The 22,031-nt window shown below is 41.0% G+C and overlaps 1 protein-coding gene across 1 annotated transcript in view; it reads left to right on the forward strand.

Moving 5' to 3' along the window:
* The window catches only part of LOC129031073 (aldehyde oxidase 2-like), a 76,930-nt gene that overhangs the window by 30,204 nt on the left and 24,695 nt on the right, over window positions 1-22,031 (forward strand). Inside the window, 12 exon segments of the mRNA XM_054476822.1 lie at window positions 672-856; window positions 2,916-3,008; window positions 4,028-4,197; window positions 5,427-5,541; window positions 6,481-6,603; window positions 9,755-9,851; window positions 10,623-10,747; window positions 11,469-11,602; window positions 13,899-13,986; window positions 18,102-18,188; window positions 18,363-18,554; window positions 20,742-20,969. Of these exon segments, the coding sequence (XP_054332797.1) occupies window positions 672-856; window positions 2,916-3,008; window positions 4,028-4,197; window positions 5,427-5,541; window positions 6,481-6,603; window positions 9,755-9,851; window positions 10,623-10,747; window positions 11,469-11,602; window positions 13,899-13,986; window positions 18,102-18,188; window positions 18,363-18,554; window positions 20,742-20,969 (1,637 nt within the window).

Genomic DNA, 22,031 nt, shown 5'->3' on the forward strand with positions numbered 1-22,031 from the left:
CGGCACCTAACGCTCCCGCCATTAAGTGCACTCTACTTCTTCCTCAGTGAAGTCAGTCTCCAAGTCTGAGTCCTGTTCAGTTCACAATGGAATTGGCCCTCGTGGTCTGTTTTGTTGTTGTTTTTGAGATGAAGTCTCACTCTGGCACCCAGGCTGGAGTGCAGTGGTGCAATCTCGGCTTCATTGCAACCTCTGCCTCCTGGGTTCAAGTGATTTTCGTGCTCAGCCTCCTGAGTAGCTGGAATTACAAGTGTGCACCACCACACCCAGCTAATTTTTGTGTTTTTAGTAGAGATGGGGTTTCACCATGTTGCCCATTCTGGTCTCAAACTACCGGGCTCAAACGATCCAGCTGCCTCAGCCTCCCAAAGTGCTAGGGTTACAGGCGTGAGCCATCATTCCCGGCCTGCTCTGCTTATTTAATACTTGATTCTAGCATGTCTGGCTGTGGAACGTGTTCATGTTCAAGTTGCAGGTCCCATTCTCACCCTGCCATGACCCTTGGGCCACTCGATGCAGCCTTCCCAGGCCTTGGTTTCCCTAAGCAGCTTGATTAGGTGATTTCTGAGTTTCCAGAGGAAACTCTGGGGTCTCTAAAAGGTCACTATCCCATATCATGCCATGCTAGAAACTGCCCTCTAACCAATTCCTTCCTGCCTTTGACCCTCCCGGGCGCTGGAATGAGCTGATGCTGGATGAGGCTTGCAGGCTGCTTCTGGATGAAGTCTCGCTCCTAGGCTCAGCTCTGGGTGGCCAGGTGGAATTCAAGAGGACCCTAGTCATCAGCTTCCTCTTCAAGTTCTACCTAGAGGTTCTGCAGGAACTGAAGAAGTTGGTGAAGCTAGTCTCTGTGCCTGTGGGTGATCTGGTGTATTCGCTGGCTGGGGCTGCTGAAACAAAGTAGCACAGCCTGCCTGGCCTGAACAATAGAAACATGTTCCCTCACAGTTCTGGAGGCGTCAGCAGGCCTGGTTCCCTCTGAGTGCTGTGCAGGGCACTCTGCCCCCTGCCTTTCCTCTAGCTCCTGCTGGTTTGCTGGCAAACTTGGGCACTCCTTGGCTTCTAGAAACATCACCGTGATCTCTCTCTTCACATGAAGTTCTGTGGGTACATCTGGGTCCAAATTTCCACTTCTCACAAGGACATCAGTCATATGGGATTAGGGCCCGTCTTAAGTAGCTCATTTTAACTTGATTACCTCTGTAGTAAAGGCTCTGCCTTATTTGGATAAGGCAACATTCTGAAGAACTGGGGCTGGAGTGCTGGGACTTCAACACAAATATTTAGAACAGACACAATTTGACCCATAGCATCTGGCTCTTATGTGTTCCTTGCACCCATAAGCTCACAGCTTTCCCATCACTTTGGCAAATTGTCTTGTGCACAGCCTGTGCTGTTACCTGTCACCTGCTCTGAGTCAGGCCTTGTCCGTTACCAGCCAGCCCTCCTCCTGGAATCCAGCCCTGAGGGGCTACATGAGGCTCATGGCGCCAGACTCTCTGCAGTCCGCAAATGTTGACTGCGTGCCCTGAACACTGAAACACTGTGGTGTCCCTGCTGCCAGTGTGCAGTTTTTTCTTTTAAAATCAACTTTATTGAAGTGTAATTTACACATCATAAAATGCACCTATTTAAATTCAGCGCATGTTGACAAATGTGTATATCGGTGTAGCTACCACCTCAAATTTTCCATTATCCCAAAAAGTATCCTATGCCCCCTTGTGTCACCATCTTGCCCCTGGCCCAGGCAACCACCAATCACTTTGCTGGCACTAGAGATTCATTTTGCCTCTTCTGTAATTGTATGATCAATCTGAAACATAAAATAATATTTTATTTTTCAAAACAACCAAAACTGCCCAGGCATGATGGCTCACACCTGTAATCCCAGCACTTTGGGAGGCCAAGGCAGGCTTGGGCCCAGTAGTTGGAGACCAGTCTGGGGAACATGGGGAAACCCCATCTTTATTAGAAATAGAAAAATTAGCTGGCCATGGTGGCACACGTCTGTAGACTCAGCTACTTGGAGGCTGAGGTGGAAGGATCTCTTGAGCCTGGGAGGTCGAGGCCACAGTGAGCCATGTTTGTACCACTGCACTCTAACTTGTGTGACAGAGCAAGAGCCTGTATAAAAAAATTTAAAAATTTAAAAACTTAAAAAAAAAAACCAAAAACTGATGTGTATGCTAATGTTTAAATAGCTTTCTAGATTTTTCTGATTGTAAACTTTTGGAATAAGCTAAGCAAAGCAAAACATATTATCTCTCTCTTTTTCTTTCTCTCTCTCCTTCTCTCTCTCTCTCCACCCCTCCCCTGACCATGATTACAACTCACCCTACCTTGTATTCCCTTTTCCCCAACCACAGCTCACCCCAAGAGCCTGCTGTTCTAAGGTATCTGATTTTCACAGACTCAGATGAAGACCCTCATCAACCACACTCACCAGGATAATCCTTGCTGCCAATTAATCTCTGAATCAAGACACTTGACAAGTTTCAGTGACACCCAGAGCAGCCTCCCCACCTCTACTGCTCTCCCAGGAGAGTTGAGTTCCTGAGAAAAGCAATCTGGCTTTGAGTCCTTTTGTGTGCAATGGATACCTGCTTATTCTGGGATGGCTTATCTAGCCCATTTTCCTTGCTTCTCCTCCTGCCTCTGTCCCCACTCTCTGGCAGGCTTCTGCCTCCTCAGTGTGGCTTGAGGATCAGATTGCAAGCAGTCAGTCCAGGTCCTCATTATGTGGAGGGAGGAGGGGAACAAGAAACATTCATAAAACATGAAGCCGGGGCAGGTAGTATGGACCGTGGTTATCCACGCTATGCTGGATACATTAGCCAAGTCAGTTTCATGTAAACCAAAGCCCAGTTTAACCGTAGCTAACCAGCTTATCTTTATTGTTTTGAATCATCTTTCAGGACAGCCGTCATCATTCTGAAATTTCAGACTGATTCCTAAGTGCTCTTGAAGATTTCCCAGTCACAATACCCCAGGGAGTCCAAACATACCAGGTCAGTGAGTTTGATTTAACTGAAACCTGCAAACTGGAGCTGTGCTGAGCGAGCAAGCTTTTCAGAGCTGTGGTTTCAGGTCTGACGTTCTAGTCGTGGCTCTTTGCTTAGTCCTCGTCAGGGAGACGCTGGAATCTGAGGTCAGGCCCAAGCTGCTGCTAGATGAGCTCAAGGGTGAACCGTCTAGCTAATCTACAGTCTAATCATTATAGTCTCTTCAAAGTGATATTCTTGGGCATTTGTTTGATATTTACTCAGAAGAGCAACCGAGCTGGAAGGTTCAGCCCCCAGCTCTGATTGCAAATGTTTAATCTCCAGTCAGCAAACAAATGCCCTGCAAGTAACTGAACTCACCCTTTAAGCAGGACAGTTTAGAAATTATGGATTCTTGCTGTAGCACAAACCCTCTCCCACCCCACTTCCACATACATGCACGCACACACACACACAGAGCTTCCCTGAGAGGAGCTCCAGCATAAACACTATCTCCACCTCCTTACAGCCCAGTGATGTTTTTGTGCCACTCCCAAGGGCAGCCAGGACACCTTATTCTGGATCTGGGGGGACTCTGTTGCCATCCCCCAAACCCTGTGCCAGAGGCCCCAATCAAGTCCATACTTGGGCTTCTGGCTTGGATTTTGGCATCCCACCTTGGGAACTGTATCACTTTATGCCCCATCATCATGAGGACAGTACCCGTGAACAGATTGATCATTGGAAAGGTGAGGAGGCAGGACAGTGAGACCCCTGAGAGCACCACCAGGGAAAAGAAGATGCCAGAAGGAGAAGCTGGGGTGCCCCTTCGCCTACTTCGCCATTTATTGCCATATAACTGAAATGACAATTCACTGTTCTAGTGGCATCATTAATGTGTCACACTCATCATCTGGCCCACTCCAGTGTTTGTCACCCGAGGGTGACTGTCCAATTTCTCAATCCTAGCTCAGGAGTGTTGGTGATAGGCCAGGCCACTTACGAAAATTAAAAGCTTCTGAGGCAACTCTTGTCTTCCTCTGTAGAGTGTGGATCCTCATCAGCCTCTCCAAGACCCAGTTGGACGCCCTATCATGCACTTGTCAGTTCTTAAACATGCCACTGGGGAAGCCATGTTTTGTGATGACATTCCCGTGGTGGATAAAGAATTCTTCATGGCTTTGGTGACCAGTAGCAGGGCTCATGCAAAAATCATGTAAGTGAACGAAGAGTTTTCAAGAACCTTTTAAAAGCACACCTGGTGACCCCTCAGAGGAATGCGCCCATGCTCCTGCCATGTCCTGAACTTAAAGAACCTAAAATGGAAAGAATAAAGAAAAGGTTGCCAGCTCCAGGAGGAAGGGAGAGCATCTAGAAATGAACATCATGGAGAGAGAATAAAAATCACTGGCCAGGCTCAGTGGCTCACATCTGTAATCCCAACACTTTGGGAGGCCAAGGCGGGCAGATCACCTGAGGTCAGGAGTTCAAGACCAGCCTGGCCAACATGGTGAAACCCTGTCTCTACTAAAAACACAAAAATTAGCTGGGCGTGGTGGCACACACCTGCAATCCCAGCTACTCAGGAGGCTGAGGCAGGAGAATCACTTGAGCTTGGGAGGCGGAGGTTGCAGTGAGCCAAGGTCAAATGACTGCACTCCAGCCTGGGCGGCAAAGTGAGACTCTGTCTCAAAAAAAAAAAAAAAAAAAAATCACAGTTACAAGCCCTTTCTTTCCCTCCTAACCTCACAAAACCTCAGCTCCCTGCTACAGCCTCAGACATGACTCAAAGGCATAACCCTGATAGAGAGCTGGTATTGAGGTGGTGGTGAAATACCCAACTTCATGCCCAAGAATGAATGGCCCCTGTCCCAACCTTCAAGAACGCCCCTTGCCAAGGCCACACTATCCCTTCTCCACCTGCCAACCCCCAACAGCTAAAGTGCTGTCTCCTGGCCCAGTGGGAGTCTCTTGGACCCTACTCCTTGGCAGGTCTGTTCTGACTGGTCAGGACCTAAGCTGGATTTGTTGTCATATATTCCGATTTTCAATCATGTTCTATCCCTCCCTCAAATTTAGGGCCCTCAAAGCTTGCTGATTTCTACTTCCTCTTTTTTTAATTCAGAGACAGAGTCTGGCTCTGTCATCCAGGCTGGGGGCAGAGGCACCATCATAGCTCACTGCAGCCTTGAACTCCTGGGCTCAAGCCATCCTCCCACCTCAGCCTCCTGAGTAGCTGGGACTACAGACATGCGCCACCGCCATACCTGGCTAATTTAAAAAATTTTTTTTATTGAGACAGAGTCTTGCTATGTTGCCCAGGCTGGTCTCAAATTCCTGGCATCAAGCAATCTCTCCCTTCTCGACCACCCAAAGTGCTGGGATTACAGGCGTCCACCACGCTGCCCAGCGTGATTTCTACTTCTTAAATATCTGTTTGTTTAGATCAATTGATGTGTCCAAGGCCCTTGAACTACCCGAAGTGGTTGATGTGATAACAGCTGAAGACGTTCCGGGCACCAATGGCGCTGAAGGTGACAAATTGCTGGCTATAGATAAGGTACGTCCGGGACATGCTCTCCTAGATGATTCTGTGTAGACAGTCACCAAGGTACCTCTCCTGCCAGCTGTCCAGCTCCCAGCTCTTCCTGCCTTTGAGAGGTGAAAGCGCCGAGCCTTCTGGCACCTCTCTACCCTGCTTTTATTCAGCCCTACTAGTCCGGACTCAGGAAATAACATAGTAAAAGGAAATGTATTACAGAAAAGCAACAAGTCCTAGTTCTGCCACTGTGTGCTCTTGAGTCTATATGAATTTTTAGGAACACAAGTCAGTCCACAACAGGAGCCACATTATACAAAAACTTTGTTTATCTTTAAACTCTAAAATATCATGAAGGCAACACGTGTCAACCAAGCTGGACAGAAGACATGGTAGATTCGGGTTACGGCCAACCTCACATCCACTCTGAGCCTTATGTTCACTGAGTTACATGGCCAATGGAACTGTCTGTATTGTTTAAATTATTTTTTCATTAAACATATTTTTTAGCCAAGCATGGTGGCTCACGCCTGTAATCCCAGCACTTTGGGAGGCTGAGGTGGATGGATCAGTTGAGTCCAGGAGTTCGAGACCAGCCTGGCCAACATGATGAAATCCCATCTCTACTAAAATACAAAAATTAGCTGGGTGTGGTGGCACGCACCTGTAATCCCAGCTAGTCAGGAGGATGAGGCAAGAGAATCATTTGAACCTGGGAGACAGAGGCTGCAGTGAGCCAAGATGGCACCACTGCACTCCAGTCTGGGCAACAGAATGAGACTCTGTCTCAAAAAATATATATTTTTTTTATTTTTGGCGAAGCAGATGTAGTCAAATGTGACTCCAATGTGGTTACTATTGCTAAACAGCGACATCTAAGACACCAGCCACTGCTAAGGTTGAACTAAGCCTATTCCCACCCAGAATTTTGTATCTGCTTCATGTGTGTACCTTCCACAGGTAATCTGTGTGGGCCAGATCATCTGTGCTGTGGTTGCAGAAACAGATGTACAGGCAAAACGAGCAACTGAAAAGATAAAGATCACCTATGAAGATCTGGAACCTATAATCTTCACCATCAAGGTAAACAGGGCTGGCCAGTCTCTCCCTAAGGTTGTAGAATTAAAAGTACCTGTGTAAAAATCTTAATGAAGGATCTAATTTTTTTTTCTTGTCGCTGGTTTGCTCTGGAAAAATCAACTTTCTTTGGAAAACATTACTTGTATGAGCTGAAATTATCTTTGGTTCCAAGGAGTGGAAAAGACAGAAGTTTCTCACATTCAAAAAGTCTAGAAGTGGGCAGTCCAGGGCTTCTACAGCATTCTGTGTGTTTAGGATCCAGCATTCTTATATCTAGTCACTCCATCATGCATTGCTTCCTGGAGGGCACTTTTGGTCCACAATGGCCGTGGAAGCTCTAGCCGTTACATCCACATTCCAGACAGCCGAGAAAATAAGGTGATGAAGAAGGATGTGCCCCCTTCCTTTAAGGACACTTCCCAGTCCTTAAAGGGAGGCATGTACATTGCACATGCCTTCCTCCATCTCTTTGTTTGGAACCTGGTCACGTGCCACACCTAACTGCAAGGGGAGCTGGGAAATGTGGATTTTATTCCAGGTGGCCAGATAACCACTACAGATCGGAGACTCTATGACTTGAGGAGGAAGGTGAGGATGCATACTGGGAACAGTAATGTTTTCAAGGTGGAGCCCAAATGCAGTGGAACTTTCATGGTGGAATTCCACAGAAACTTCACTCTCATTTCTGAGTCTAGGTAATGCTATTCAAATGGTATTTGGGAAGATGACGGAGTGAGGACAGACCATTCAGGTGTGGACTGGGGTTTTTAGGTTCTGATTTAGTGAGGGACAGGTTCAGAGTCAATGACTCGAGAAAAGCTTACTTGTTTGTGTGCTTGTGACAGAACATCAAATGTGTCCAGAGGCTTTCGTGAACCATTGGGACATTTTAAAATGTAACTAAATGGTACAAATTGCTCAATATTTAAAGTGTTTTAAAAAATAATGTTTCTGGATCTTCCTAAACCAAATCAACTTTGTTCCAAATTCCCATTTGCCAAGTTTGCAAGAAATCCAGGCCATTTTTCTTGGCTCATTCCTCTTCCTTGGGTTGAACTAGGATCCTAATAAGGGTTTTTGAAATTTCCCTTCTAACCCCACTTTCCTCAAGGGAGAAATGGCACCCAGAGGACACACCCATGAACTATTCTAGAATTCAGAATGGGTAGGGATTTAGAGTTCCCTTAGAACAGGACTGTCCAGAGTCAGCAAAAAAAATCCTCCACAAGTCATAAAATTGTCATATATATAATACCAATGGTGCTTCATCCATCTATTCATTTATTTATATGACTTTATAGATCAAAGGCAACATAGGGTCATGGTTACAAACACAGGTCCTAGAACCAAACTGCCAGGTTTGAATAGTGGCTGTACCACTTACGAGCTGTGTGACCTTAGGCAAGTTATTTAAACTCTCTGTGCCATAGTTTCCTCATCTGTAATATGCAGGTAGTAATGATATGTATCTCATTAGTTTGTCATAAAATTAAATGAGTTAACAGGTGTAAAGCACTTAGAACAGTACCTGGCATATGGTTAGCACTCACCCAATATAGCCTATGTTGTAACAAGATTATACTGTCTTGGTTGGGCTTGGTGGCTCATGCCTATAATCCCAGCACCTTGGGAGGCCGAGGCAGGCAGATCACTTGAGGTCAGGAGTTCAAGATCAGCCTGACCAACATGGTGAAACCCCATCTCTACTAAAAATACAAAAATTAGCCAGGTGTGGTGATGCATGCCTGTAATCCCAGCCTCTTGGGAGGCCGAGGCAGGAGAATTGCTTGAGCCCAGGAGGCGGAGTTGCTGTGAGCCAAGATCACGCCACTGCACTCCAGCCTGGGTGAAAGAGCAAGATTCCATCTCAAAAAAAAAAAAAAGAGATCATACTGTCTTATGATACATTTACAGTATGGCAATAAATATACTTTCACATGTACCAGGATGGCTTCTGAGATCTTAGTATAACAGAAAATGAAAAAGTTCAGCTATATTGTTCATTGTCTGCTGCTTTGAAAAAATCAAGTGTTCATCATTAGATAAGATGTTTTTAAAAACTTAGCCTGGGCTTGAACACTTCCTTTATGACTTATTTACAGTGTGACTTTGAGAAAGTTCTTTTAACCTCTCTAAGCCCAGTTTCCTCATCTAGGAAACAGAGATCATAACAGAATGAAAGTAAGGATACATGTACATACGCTGTTATTGCACAGTGCTTAGCACAAAGCAAGCTCTCCATCAATATTGGCTGCTCCCAGGAGCATCATCAGCAAGAAAGGCTATGGCATCTGAGGCCTTCAGAGCCTAGGAAGGCAGGAGACAGGTGTCATTCAGAAGTATGAAAAAATACCTTGGTTCTAAAGGCTAAACAAGGATCTGCTGTCAGTAGGTGAGTCCACAGAACCAGTCTTTATTTGTAAGTCAGTTCATGTTATTGTCAGGGGAAAAAAAAAAAAAAACATAGAACAAAGAGCTAGAAAAGCCCTTATGAGATGATGCCAAATAAAGAAAGGAACAAACTTCCTATTAGGTTGGTGCAAAAGCAACTGCAAACTTTCATAGCAAAAACTGCAATTGCTTTTGCACCAACCTAATACAATGTGTACTGGGCTTTCCTGCCCCAGAGATGTTTAATAACTTGTATCTTCCCTCTCAAGACAGCCTCAGTATTTTTCAGATTCCTGAGTGAGAGGTTCTTGTACCTGAGCTACCTAAGTAGTCTAACACAAGCATTTTTCTTCAACGAAAAGGTAAAAGAAAAAAAAAAAGGCAGATTTCCAAACCTCACTCATCATGCATTTGACTTATCTCATGTTCCCTGGAGAGTCATATTTAAATAAGAAATTAGTATTCATTGTCCGGGATCATCATAGTGTCCCCAGCCCTTGGTTATGAACGTAGCTTCCTTCTGAAGGTTTCGCTAATCCTTCTTGCTGGTTTTCTCTGCAAATCTAGAAGACCTTTCCTCGGACTTCTCATCTCTGCAGCCAGCCTACCGCTCTAATTCTCCCTTGCTTGTTTGACACCTTTCATCTGTCCCGGGAGACAGTGATTTTCCAGAGCATACTGGCTTTTAAGAAAAAACTAACGGTGGAAGGAAAAGTCAGAAAGACTGGCTTTTATGCTTTATTTTATTTTTTCTGCCATTTAGGATGCCATAAAACACAATTCATTCCTGTGCCGTGAAAAAAAACTTGAACAAGGAAACGTTGAGGAGGCCTTTGAAAAAGTTGACCAAATTATTGAAGGTAAGCTCCCAGGGATACTTAATAGACTCTGCCTGATTCTATTCTGAAGCAACCATCAAAAGCGTATGATTTCCCCTCAGAAAGTCCAGCCTCTAAAGTCTTGGTGCTTTGCCAAATTTCTCTTACACCTCTTCCTTTCAAATTGTGTGTGTGTGTGTGTGTGTGTGTGTGTGTGTGTGCGGTTTTGGGGTTGGGAGGTAGGGAACAATAGAATAAATAAAAGAAAATCTCTAAGATTTTGGTTTGGGCAGAGTAAGGAACAAAACTTGGCACTTTTAATTTGTGATCCAGAACTATTGTCTCTGAAACAGATTGCCACAGGACAAATGCCTGGTTCCTTCGTCAGGATAAATCCAGGCCAGCCAGGCAGGGCACAGTGGCTCACACCTGTAATCCCAGCACTTTGGGAGGCGGAGGCAGGTGAATCACCTGAGGTCAGGAGTTCGAGACCAACTTGGCCAGCATGGTGAAACCCCGTCTCTACTAAAAATACAAAAATTAGCCAGGCATGGTGGCAGGTGCTGTAATCCCAGCTACTTGGGAGGCTGAGGCAGGAGAATCGCTTGAGCCTGGGGGGCGAAGGTTGCAGTGAGCCAAGATCACGCCACTACGCTCCAGCATGGGTGACAGAGAGAGACTCCATCTAAAAAAGAAAAAAAAAAAAAAAATCCAGGCCAGCCAGTCCACATCTTACTGGCTTTTGAATTCTCCAAGACGGTGGCTTCCCACCAGCACACACCTTAGGAGTTGTTCTGTGCTTATGCTTAACAGGAGAGGTCCATGTTGGAGGACAGGAACATTTTTACATGGAAACACAAAGAGTGCTTGTTATTCCAAAGACAGAGGACAAAGAACTGGACATTTATGTGTCCACACAGGACCCAGCCCACGTGCAGGTGAGGTCCAGGATAACGCCCATGTCCCCACCGTCCTAATTCCATGATGGCAGTCGATCCCACAGCCTCACAATTGCTGGCCATTTTACCTGCAGAAACCTGGAATCCAAGCATTAGACATCAGACATCAATAATGCAGCCAAGACCTCAGAACCTTTTTTTTGTTGTTGTTGTTTTCAAGTAAATAAAAAATAGTCACAGTAACTTTAGGTTTCAAGAGTACGTTCATTTGCATCATGCTTAGATAAGCTCTGTGATGAGATGACATCACTAAATTATTTCTGTACTTGATTTTTCTCTAAAATAATCATCACAGATAACCTTTGGAGTCAACACATCACTTTATAGTACATTTTCATTTCCCCAGTCACAAAGTGCTCTAGGTTTAGCTGCAAACACATCATCTCCTTGGTAGGTTGTCAGGAGTTCGCCGGCTTTCACCTCCTTGGGACTTTAGACTAGGAACCCAGCTTCTCACAGGAATCCAGGGCTCTGACAGTTTTCCTTCTGGAAAATACCATTTTTCTGCTAGAAGGGCTGCTCTGTGCAGACCAACGGTGTTTACGAGCTAAACAGAGCCCCACCAGACAGATTCAGACTATCTCCATTTTTTTTACCAATGGTAGACGTGAATGAATTCTGCTGCGATGTTGTTTCAAGAAACAAAAAGCTTCTTTACCATTTCACTCTTATAAACCTTCTTGTTATCTCACTTTTATAGAAAACAGTGTCCTCTACTTTAAACATCCCCATCAACAGGATCACCTGTCATGTAAAACGAGTGGGTGGAGGTTTTGGAGGGAAGGTAGGAAAGCCAGCTGTATTCGGGGCGATTGCAGCTGTGGGTGCTGTCAAGTAAGTATGGTTGGGGATGCTTGGGGATACAGAATGACATCAAATGCACAGAGCTGAGGGCAAATCAGTAGCTGACAGTCATCTGGGCTGCCGTCATAACCATGTGTGTGTCCTTGGGCAATTCAGCCTCCTGTCTGTTTCTTTAAAAAATGTAAATAATCATACCTACCCTCCCACGCTTTTAGAGTTATTGCAAAAGTCAAGTGTACACAGGACTTTGAATAGCTAACATGCTATTGAAAGGAGCAGTGGTACTATTAGCTGAATACCTCCTGCGCTTCAGGGAAAGTGAGCCGTTGAGGGGTGGGGCAAGTCACCCTGCCCAAGTGGAGTGCTAGGGGAGGCTGCTCCCTGCCTCTTCTTTCCTGCTCTCAGACCAAGAACAGGGTGAGATAAGGAAAGAAAGGCTCTTCATCCTCTGCCTCCCTGCACCTGGGAAGGGCTGCGTCCTCAGAGTCTGCTCAATGGACAAATGACATCCTCAAAGACAGCTCCCAGGCTGACCTCAGCAGAAGGCTCGCTCCTTTGCTGTTCATGCCTCAGATTTGTGTTTAGTTGGTGCTGCTTTTTCTGTTAATGGTTCATTTTCTGTGGCTAAGTATTCTGTCAGAGCCCCAAAGGGCATGCAAAGTTCACAGGCCCTTCTTCATTTGACAACTCTTGTAGTTCAGAGCTAGGTCCTGAAACAGACATATGTCTCAGTCCTCAATGAGAAGTGGGAAAAAGCAGGATCTGAATCCCATCTCCAATTCTTTCCATAATTAACTCCACTCCACTCACACCCACTGGGGATTCAGCACAAGATAATCAGTTCATTGAATTCCCCCCAGGCGTTGTGGCTTTAAGACTTCTCAAACACGACTGCACGTTAGAATCATCTGGGCAGCATTTAAATACCAGTGCCTAGGCTGCCCCATACTGACCCAGGCATCCATATATTTTAAAACTTCCTCAGTGGTTCCACTGTGCAGCCAAGTGTGGCAACCAGTGCCTTAAGATACAACTCTACCTTGGTACACAAGGGCCATGCATTAAATGATCCCCAGAGTAATGTTCCCAAACCTAATAGTAAGTAAGAGTTGCCTGATGTCATAGAAATTCCTGCCTCAGCTGGGCATGGTGTCTCATGCCTATAATCTCAGCACTTTGGGAGGCTGAGGCAGGAAAATCACCTGAGCCCGGGAGTTCAAGACGAGCCTGGGAAACGTGGTGAAACCCTCATCTCTACAAAGATTTAAAATAAAATAAAATAAAAATAGCTGAGCACAGTAGCACGTGCCTGTGGTCCCAGCTACTCAGGAGACTAAGGCAGGAGGATTGCTTGAGCCCAGGAGATCAGGCTGCAGTGAGCCGTGTTCATACCACTGCACTCCAGCCTGAGTGGCAGAGCAAGACCTTGTCTCAAAAAAGAAAGTTCTGCCTCCCCATCCCAGCACCACTGAATCAGAGTTAGCAGGGGATGGGCCTGGAAACTGCATTTCCCTGATGTTCCAGATTGTCCTCACAATTAGGGAACACCAGGAAACCCTGCACTAGAATAGTGATTTTCAACATTTGCCTGAAGACACCTGAATCAACATCACTGAGAAAAATGCATTCTAAGGCCCCTCCCGGACCCACTGAATCCAAATCCTAGTACAAAGGCCCAGGAATATGCATTTTCACCAGCGCGCCAGAGGATTCTTCAGCACTCCAAAGTCTAGAAGCCTCTGCTCTGGAGATGGAGTAAAGCTGAGGATCCTCCCTGCGTGAGAGCCCAACTTGGCCAGCATAGCCTTCATGGATGAGAATGGAGACGCTAACCCAGACATCCTAGGATGAGTGTTTGGCCTTGTTTTCCCAGTAGTGTTGTTAAGTTTGCATTTATCTGTTCACATTCTTTCTCTTTTGTAAATAGTGGTGGAGATAATGCAAATATCTGGATCTGGGTGAAGGTCAAACTTGAAGCTACAGAATTCAACTTAACCGCATGTGACATTAATACTTTTAACAAGATCTCCAACCATTGAGTTACAGACCACAGAGACAATGAAGATTTAGTCATACATTAATAATTCACATTAGAGTCTAGCATATTGTATGATATTAATACATTTATATGGGATAAATGAATGGATGGATGGTTGAATAAAGAGTGGGAGAATGGATGGTGGATGGATGGATAATAGGCAGATACATTGATGGGTGGGCAGATAGTTAAATGAGGGGATGGATAAATATGAGTAGATAGGTGAATGAGAAGATGGATGGATGGATGGATGGGATGGGTGGAGAACCTAAGATTTATTTTCTTTAGAACTGGTCATCCCATTCGTCTCGTCCTTGATCGTGAAGATGATATGTTAATAACTGGAGGAAGGCACCCATTATTTGGAAAATATAAAGTGAGTATTAAAGATGAATTATTAAAATATCTCATTTTGGCCAGGCACTGTGGCTCACACCTGTAATCCTACTACTTTGGGAGGCCAAGGTAGGCAAATCGCTTGAGCCCAGGAGTTCCAAAACCAGCCTGGGCAACATGGGGAGACCCTATCTCTAAAAAAATACAAAAATTAGCTGGGTATGGTGCCACATGCCTGTACTCCCAGCTGCTTGGGAGGCTGAGGTGGGTGGATCCCTTGAGCCCAGGAGGTGGAGGCTACAGTGAGCCAAGACTGCACCACTGCACTCCAGCCTGGGCGACAGAGTGAGACCCTGTCTCAGACATAAATAAATAAATAAATAAATAAATAAATAATCTGATTTTATCTGAATGGCTTTGTTATTTTCTATCATTTTGATTTGGCTAAATTCTAAAAACAAACTTAGCACCTAAAATATTAAATGAGGATGCTGTGTATTTGAATATTCATAACATTTTATGAGGAACTTTTAATAATTCTAGTAAATAATTGTGAAGAAGTTTAATGATAAAAATACAATTTCAAATAATGATCAAAACACTCCTTGAAGGAATAAGGATTTACATTAGTGGTTCCTCAAAAACAAACAAATAAACACTGATAGAAGGTACAAACATTGCTATGCCAAACCTTCTTGACTATACAAATATTTTTCAGTAGAAATGTTTGGAGACAATTTGACCATTGACCATTTTAACTGCAAAATCATTTTTTAGAAGTGTTTTTACCAAGTGGCTATGATACTGTCACAAAAGCTGTTTGCATGTAGGAAAAAATAATACAGTAAGTAGTGAATTTAAAATTGTTTCAGACTGCATTTACTGCATTTTTATGTAACTATAATATAAACATCTTAAAAATACTTGCTGGCCTCAAGCTTACAATACTACTTTTCAAATTTGTCATTGAGCTGTTAGGATCATTCTAATGTAATCTAAGTCGTATCAAACATGCTTTACATGGGAATTGCTTGTAGCATACACATAGTTAGATTTCCTATCTGATTTTGTCATTGTCTTAGATTATCTTCCCTGTATTACTAAAGCCACAGTTTTCTATAGCACAGAACAATTTTATTTTTTCCATTGGCATTAATAATTTTTATAATTAGAGAGGAAGATCCTGTCAAATAGTTGGCTGATTCAACTTTTTATTTGCTTTCAAATGCACAGATATTAATAGTCACAGCTATTATTGTCTTCCAGGACCGAGAGCAATGTAGAGACACACTGCTAAGATTGGAGCAGTTGCTGTTGTGGTGATGGCTGTGCTCTTATCAAAGTTATGAGATTCTTTTAGTACTAATACTTGTTAAGAAGATTCTAGACTGTTAATATTTTGGTAATTATAGTAATATAAAGTATAAAAGAGGGAAATAGATTTTTTGAAAAATCCAAGTTTTATTTTATATTTTGGCTGGGTGTGGTGGCTCACACCTGTAATCCCAGCACTTTGGGAAGCTAAGGTGGGTGGATCCCCTAAGGTCAGGAGTTCGAGACCAGCCTGGCCAACATAGTGAAACCCCATCTCTATTAAAAATACAAAAAAATAACTGGGCGTGGTGGCATGCACCTGTAGTCTCAGCTACTTGGGAGGCTGACGCAGGAGAATGGCTTGAACCCAGGAGGCAGAGGTTGCAGTGAGCCAAGATTGTACCACTGCACTATAGCCTGGGTGAGAGAGCAAGACTCTGTCTCAAAAAAAAAGTCCAAGTTTTATTTTATTTTTTAAGAAACAATTTCAATTCCAATATAATATATATAAACAATTTCACTTCATATATATATATAAATATATAAAAATATATATAAATATATATAAATATATATATAAATATATATAAATATATATAAATATATATAAATATATATAAAAATATATATAAATATATATAAATATATAAATATATATAAATACATATAAATATATATAAATATATAAATATATAAATATATATAAATACATATAAATATATATAAATACATATAAATATATATAAATATATATAAATATATAAATATATAAATATATAAATATATAAATATATATAAATATATAAATAAATATATAAATATATAAATAAATATAAATATATAAATATATAAAAATATATAAATATATAAAAATATATAAATATATAAATATATATAAATATATAAATATATAAATATATAAATATATAAAATATATAAATATATAAATATATAAATATATAAAAATATATAAATATATAAATATAAAAATATATAAATATATAAATATATATAAATATATAAATATATATAAATATATATAAATATATATAAATATATATAAATATATATAAATATATAAATATATATAAATATTTATATATATTTATATATAAATATATTTATAAATATATTTATATAAATATATATATTTATATAAATATATATTTATATGAATATATATATATATTTATATAAATATATATATTTATATAAATATATATTTATATGAATATATATATATATTTATATAAATATATATAAATATATTTATATGTATTTATATATAAATACATATAAATATATATAAATATATATAAATATATGTAAATATATAAATATATAAATATAAATATATATAAATATATATAAATATATAAATATAAATATATATATAAATATATATAAATATAAATATAAATATATAAATATATAAATATAAATATATATAAATATATAAATATATAAATATAAATATATATAAATATATAAATATATAAATATAAATATATATAAATATATAAATATATAAATATAAATATATAAATATATAAATATATAAATATATATAAATATATATAAATATATGTAAATATAAATATATAAATATATAAATATATATAAATATATAAATATATATAAATATATACATATATACATATATACATATATAAATATATAAATATATACATATATACATATATAAATATATACATATATACATATAAATATATATAAATATATATACATATATAAATATATAAAAATATATATATAAATATATATAAATATACATATAAATATATATAAATATATAAATATATGTAAATATATATATAAAAATATAGAAATAAATATATATATATACATATCCTTCAGACACAGCTAACAAAGTTTTGCTTGATTATTCAGAACTATTTGTAAATTAGGATAACATGTGTTTATGTGTAAATAGTTTCTTCCAAATTTTTGAAAAGTTTATATGAAATAGTTTAAGGATTCTGCTACCTTATTTATAGTACTATTTTGCTTAGCAGTCCTTCCTTCATGAAAGTCAAAGGTAAACTTCAGTCAAAGTCTAATGTTAACCCTATAGTTATATATATAGTCATGTGGATCCTTCAGTCGCATTTATCCCTGCTTTCAGAAAGGCAAAGGGACCTGGGTCAATCCTTGTTTGGTAGAACTACAGTAGGGAGTGGGGATTTTTCTTTTCTTTTTAATGTGGACTGTATAGACAAAATGGTCTGGGTGGGTGGAGGGGAGTGGCAACATTGAAAGAATGCAAGCTGCCTTAAGCTCTTCCCAAACAGTAACAACAGCACGAGCTCAGGTTTGTTAGGTTGGGTAAGCATGTACAAACATCTTCACCACCTAGTGAAATAAGAGCAGCCCCCATGCATCCATTCAAGGACCTCAGCTTCAGAGGCTTTCCCATAACAGGATACACTGCGATTCATTCCAACACATTCTGGAATTCCAGAGACCTTTTCACCAGGAAGGAAACCACAGACTAAATTAGAAAGAAAGTCAGTAAAAAGATGAAGGGGAATCTTCCAAGAATAAGGACAAAGAGGGTGGCAATTATAGTCCAGGAGACAAGCAAAGTCTTTGGAATTCCATGCTGACTGTGAAGCCAGAAAATCACATGTTGGAAGGAAAGAGCTCAGCAAAATTAAGCTCAGAAGAGGTCTCCATCAGTCAAGCAAGGCATGGTACACCATAAAGCAAACAGGGAGCTGAGTCTGGCCTCTGTCCTGCCCTATGGGGGAACTGGGCTATGTCTCACAATTGGCATGCAAATTTTGAACATCTCAGTAAATAACCATCATTTGGTGACAGGTAGGATTCATGAACAACGGGCGGATCAAAGCTCTAGACATTGAGTGCTACATTAACGGAGGATGCACGCTGGATGACTCTGAGCTGGTACGTACACCAGAAAGCAGCAACGTGCTTGACCATGAGTAGAATGCCAAGTTTCTAGATGACTCTTTATGAAGTTTATTTCCTAATGTAGTTAAATTCCACAAGCCGTTTGTACTTGACCGTCAGAGAAAAGAAAAAAAAAAAGTGATGATAAATGTGAATATCCCTTTTTAGGTAACAGAATTTCTAATACTAAAGCTGGAAAATGCATATAAAATTCGCAACCTCAGGTTCCAGGGCCGTGCATGCATGACAAATTTGCCATCCAATACGGCCTTTCGTGGATTTGGCTTCCCACAAGGAGCCCTAGTAACAGAATCTTGCATCACAGCTGTGGCAGCCAAATGTGGCCTTCTGCCAGAAAAGGTAAGGTTGTAACCAAGGCCATAACCAAAGTTGCTGATGAACCAGACCAGTGGGAAACCCAGCTTCTTTGACCCAAGGAAACACACTAGAAGAACCACATGAATTAGCCCTGGCTCAGAATTCAAAGTGAATTAAAAGCTACCTAAAAAAACTCACCTCACCCTATCTTACTCCTTCCTTACTTACGCACACATCTCTTTTTTTTAATTTGTACCAAAATAATTACTCTATTTAAAATTCAAACCACACCGAAGTAATCAAAAAAAGGGAATGCCCCTTTTTCCACCCCCATCCCTCTTGGTCAAGGGTAATCATTGTTAACAATTCCATGTTTATTGTTCTACCCCTTTTTCTATCTTTGGCCACCCATTTGTATTCATACACACATACCTAAACATTGATATATAACATATATGTGCACATGTATGGTTATTTACCAGAATGGGACCATAGCATACATCTTACTCTGCCTCTTCCTTCTCCTACAGGACAATATGCCATGGCCATCTTTCTGTGTCAGTAGAATGGTCTGCTTCGTTCTTTTTCATGACTGAATAGTACTATGTAATATGCACGTACCATAACTTATTTAGCCACTCCACTATTAATATACATTCTGGCTGTTACCATTTTTGGCCATTAAAATGATGTTGCAATAAACATCTTGGTACATATGTACCCAGGTATATGTTTGCCTTATTGTATATCTTTAGGATAAATTTACAGAAGTGGAATTACTGGTGCACTTGAAAACTTTTGAGAAATACTTCCAGAAGAACACCCTCTGAAAATACTATTTTTCACAATAGACCAGAAGGTGCACAGGATGTACAGTATGCTGGACTAGAGAGAGGCAGCTTCTGGAATTGAGATCATGGTCAATAACTTGCTTCCACTCCCCACACATTCCAGTCAGAGCCCACCCTACCTTTTCCATTTCTGTCCCGTTTCCCCAATATAGACCCCCTACTCCAGCAAGAACTCTCGTATGTATTGTCCCTAGAACTGCTTTGTCCCTAAATTCAACAGGAATTCCGGGTTTGTGATTGTCGGGGTACTTCCTACAAACAAGAGAATACCCAATATTTTGTACAAGGAAGGCAGTAGTTATCCTAAGAGAAGTCACATACAGTGTTCCACGGGTACCAGAGAAGGAAGGCATCACGTTGGCATGGGGAGAGGGGAACCAGGAAGAACCTTCTGGAGAAGATGGCACTTGAGATAGGCCTTGAAGAATAATTGGCACAGATGTTGGAAAGGTGATCTAGGCAAGTAGAACAGCATGAGCAAGAGCGTCAATGTCTGTGTGGTTCAGTTTCCTTATCTATAAATGACTCACCTCACAGAGTTCCTGCAAGAATCAAATAATTTAACATTCATTACAATATTCGTTTTATAAACTGGATAGTATTATTCCAACGTTGTTGCCAATAATAATAATTCTTTTATTGTGATTAGAATAAAATGGAGATGATTAAAAATAAAAAACTTCTAGGCATATCTCAGCAGTCAAGTGTTGCAAGTTTCCAGGACATATAACATAAAACACACCTTATTCAAATAAACTATTTTTCTTTTTTTTTCTTTCTTTTAGAGATGAGGTCTCACTACGTTGCCCAGGCTGGTCTTGAACTCCTGAGTTTAAGTGATCCTCCTGCCTCGGTCTCCCAAAGTGCTAGGATTACAGGTGTAAGCCACCACACCAGGCCCAAAGAAACTGTTTAAAAGATTTACCCATACATTCCAAAGGCAATTAAAAGACTTAGAGGGGATCTGCTATTATTTGCAATGCTATTCCTCCCTGGCAGGACAAATCTTCAGTTATGACAATTAATCCTTGCTTTAGTGTACTGCCTACCAGCTCTGCTCCATCCTCTGAACCTTGTAGAATAAAAAGAAAAGAAAAATCTACCTCCCTAGGCCTCTACATCCCACTGCCTTTCGTGGAATAGTCTCCACATGCTACCTTCCACTTCTAGTAGGGAGAGACCCCAACTGGTGCATTGATGAAGAGGTAAAAAATAACCTCTACTATTTTTGCAAAAGCATGTGCCATTCAAAGAAAAAACAGACCCTGTCTTCCCTTCTCTACAGCTTGTGCTTTAGTGGAGAAGTTTTTCAAGTCTCTATTTGGCCATCAGTTTCTGCCTTACCATAACTATTTACTGAATTTCCCACGTGTTTCAGATTAGAGAGAAAAATATGTACAAAACAGTTGATAAAACCGTCTACAAACAAGCATTCAACCCTGAGACCCTGATAAGATGTTGGAATGAATGTCTGGACAAGTCTTCCTTTCACAGCAGAAGAATGCAGGTCAAAGAGTTCAATAAGAAGAATTATTGGAAGAAGAAAGGCATTGCTATTATTCCCATGAAGTTTTCAGTTGGCTTTGCTGCAACAAGCTACCATCAGGTAAGACTTGTATATAGGATAAATAACCTTCATGCTAGACACACTCCTGGCCCAATCTGCTTCTGAGGACTTTGAAAAATATCTCATTTCTTAAAGCATTGAGCTCCTCCCTGCCAACACCTAACAGAAATGTACAGAACTGTCCAGAGCAGCACCCCCATCTGCAAGCATTTTTAATACAGTGCAGTATTTGTTTCCTTCTTGGGAAACAAATGCCTAATCAACTGAAGTCAGGAAGACCTGAGAAATCCTCGGCTCTGTATTGACTAGCTGTGTGACATTAAGTTATTCAACATTTCTGAGCCTCAGCTTTCCCAATGATAATAACAATAATAATAATAACAATAACTCTGTCTTAAGATTGATGAGGACTCAGTAAGATAGTGAATGTAGAGCAGCACTTGGCTGGGTTCCTGGAACACTGTGGATGTCATCCAGAGCATCACTAAGCCCCTCCCAGGAGAGCTCAGACACACCTCTCAGGGCTCCTCCTCCTCTGGTGGGTAGGATGAGACCCCCTGAACCTCTGGGTCACATGTTCAGGCCCAGCATGCCCCTTCTATAAACAGGCACAAGAAGGGTAACTGTCATGTCTGCAAGCTAGATGCAATCAAAGGCTGTGACATCAGAGAAACTTGAGAGCCGCCTGTGTGGTTTCCTCTCTGACGCCAAATATTGTCTTTTCCAAACCAACTCCAACACCAAGTGGGTGTCCAACCATTCTTTTCTCACACTAACTACCAGAGTTAGTGCAGACTCCACAGATCAAGGGCTGAGTCCCACAAGACCGCCCCTATTTCAGACACCAGCTTCAAATGGAGGGCCCTAGCTACTCACACTCCCGCCTGGCCGACTACTAATTTGGAGGTTTTCACTACCCCCATTCAGGTTTGATAATTTGCTAGAATGACTCATGGAACTCAGGAAAGCACTTTACTTATGATCATTACCAGTTTACTATGAAGGATACGACTCAGGAACAGCCAGATGGAAGAGCTGCCTGGGGCAAGGGATGGAAAGGGGTAAGAGCTTCCCTGACCTCTCCAGGCACACACCCTCCCA

This window comes from Pongo pygmaeus, chromosome 11, assembly GCF_028885625.2.
Source record: "Pongo pygmaeus isolate AG05252 chromosome 11, NHGRI_mPonPyg2-v2.0_pri, whole genome shotgun sequence".
Taxonomy (NCBI): Eukaryota; Metazoa; Chordata; class Mammalia; order Primates; family Hominidae; genus Pongo; species Pongo pygmaeus.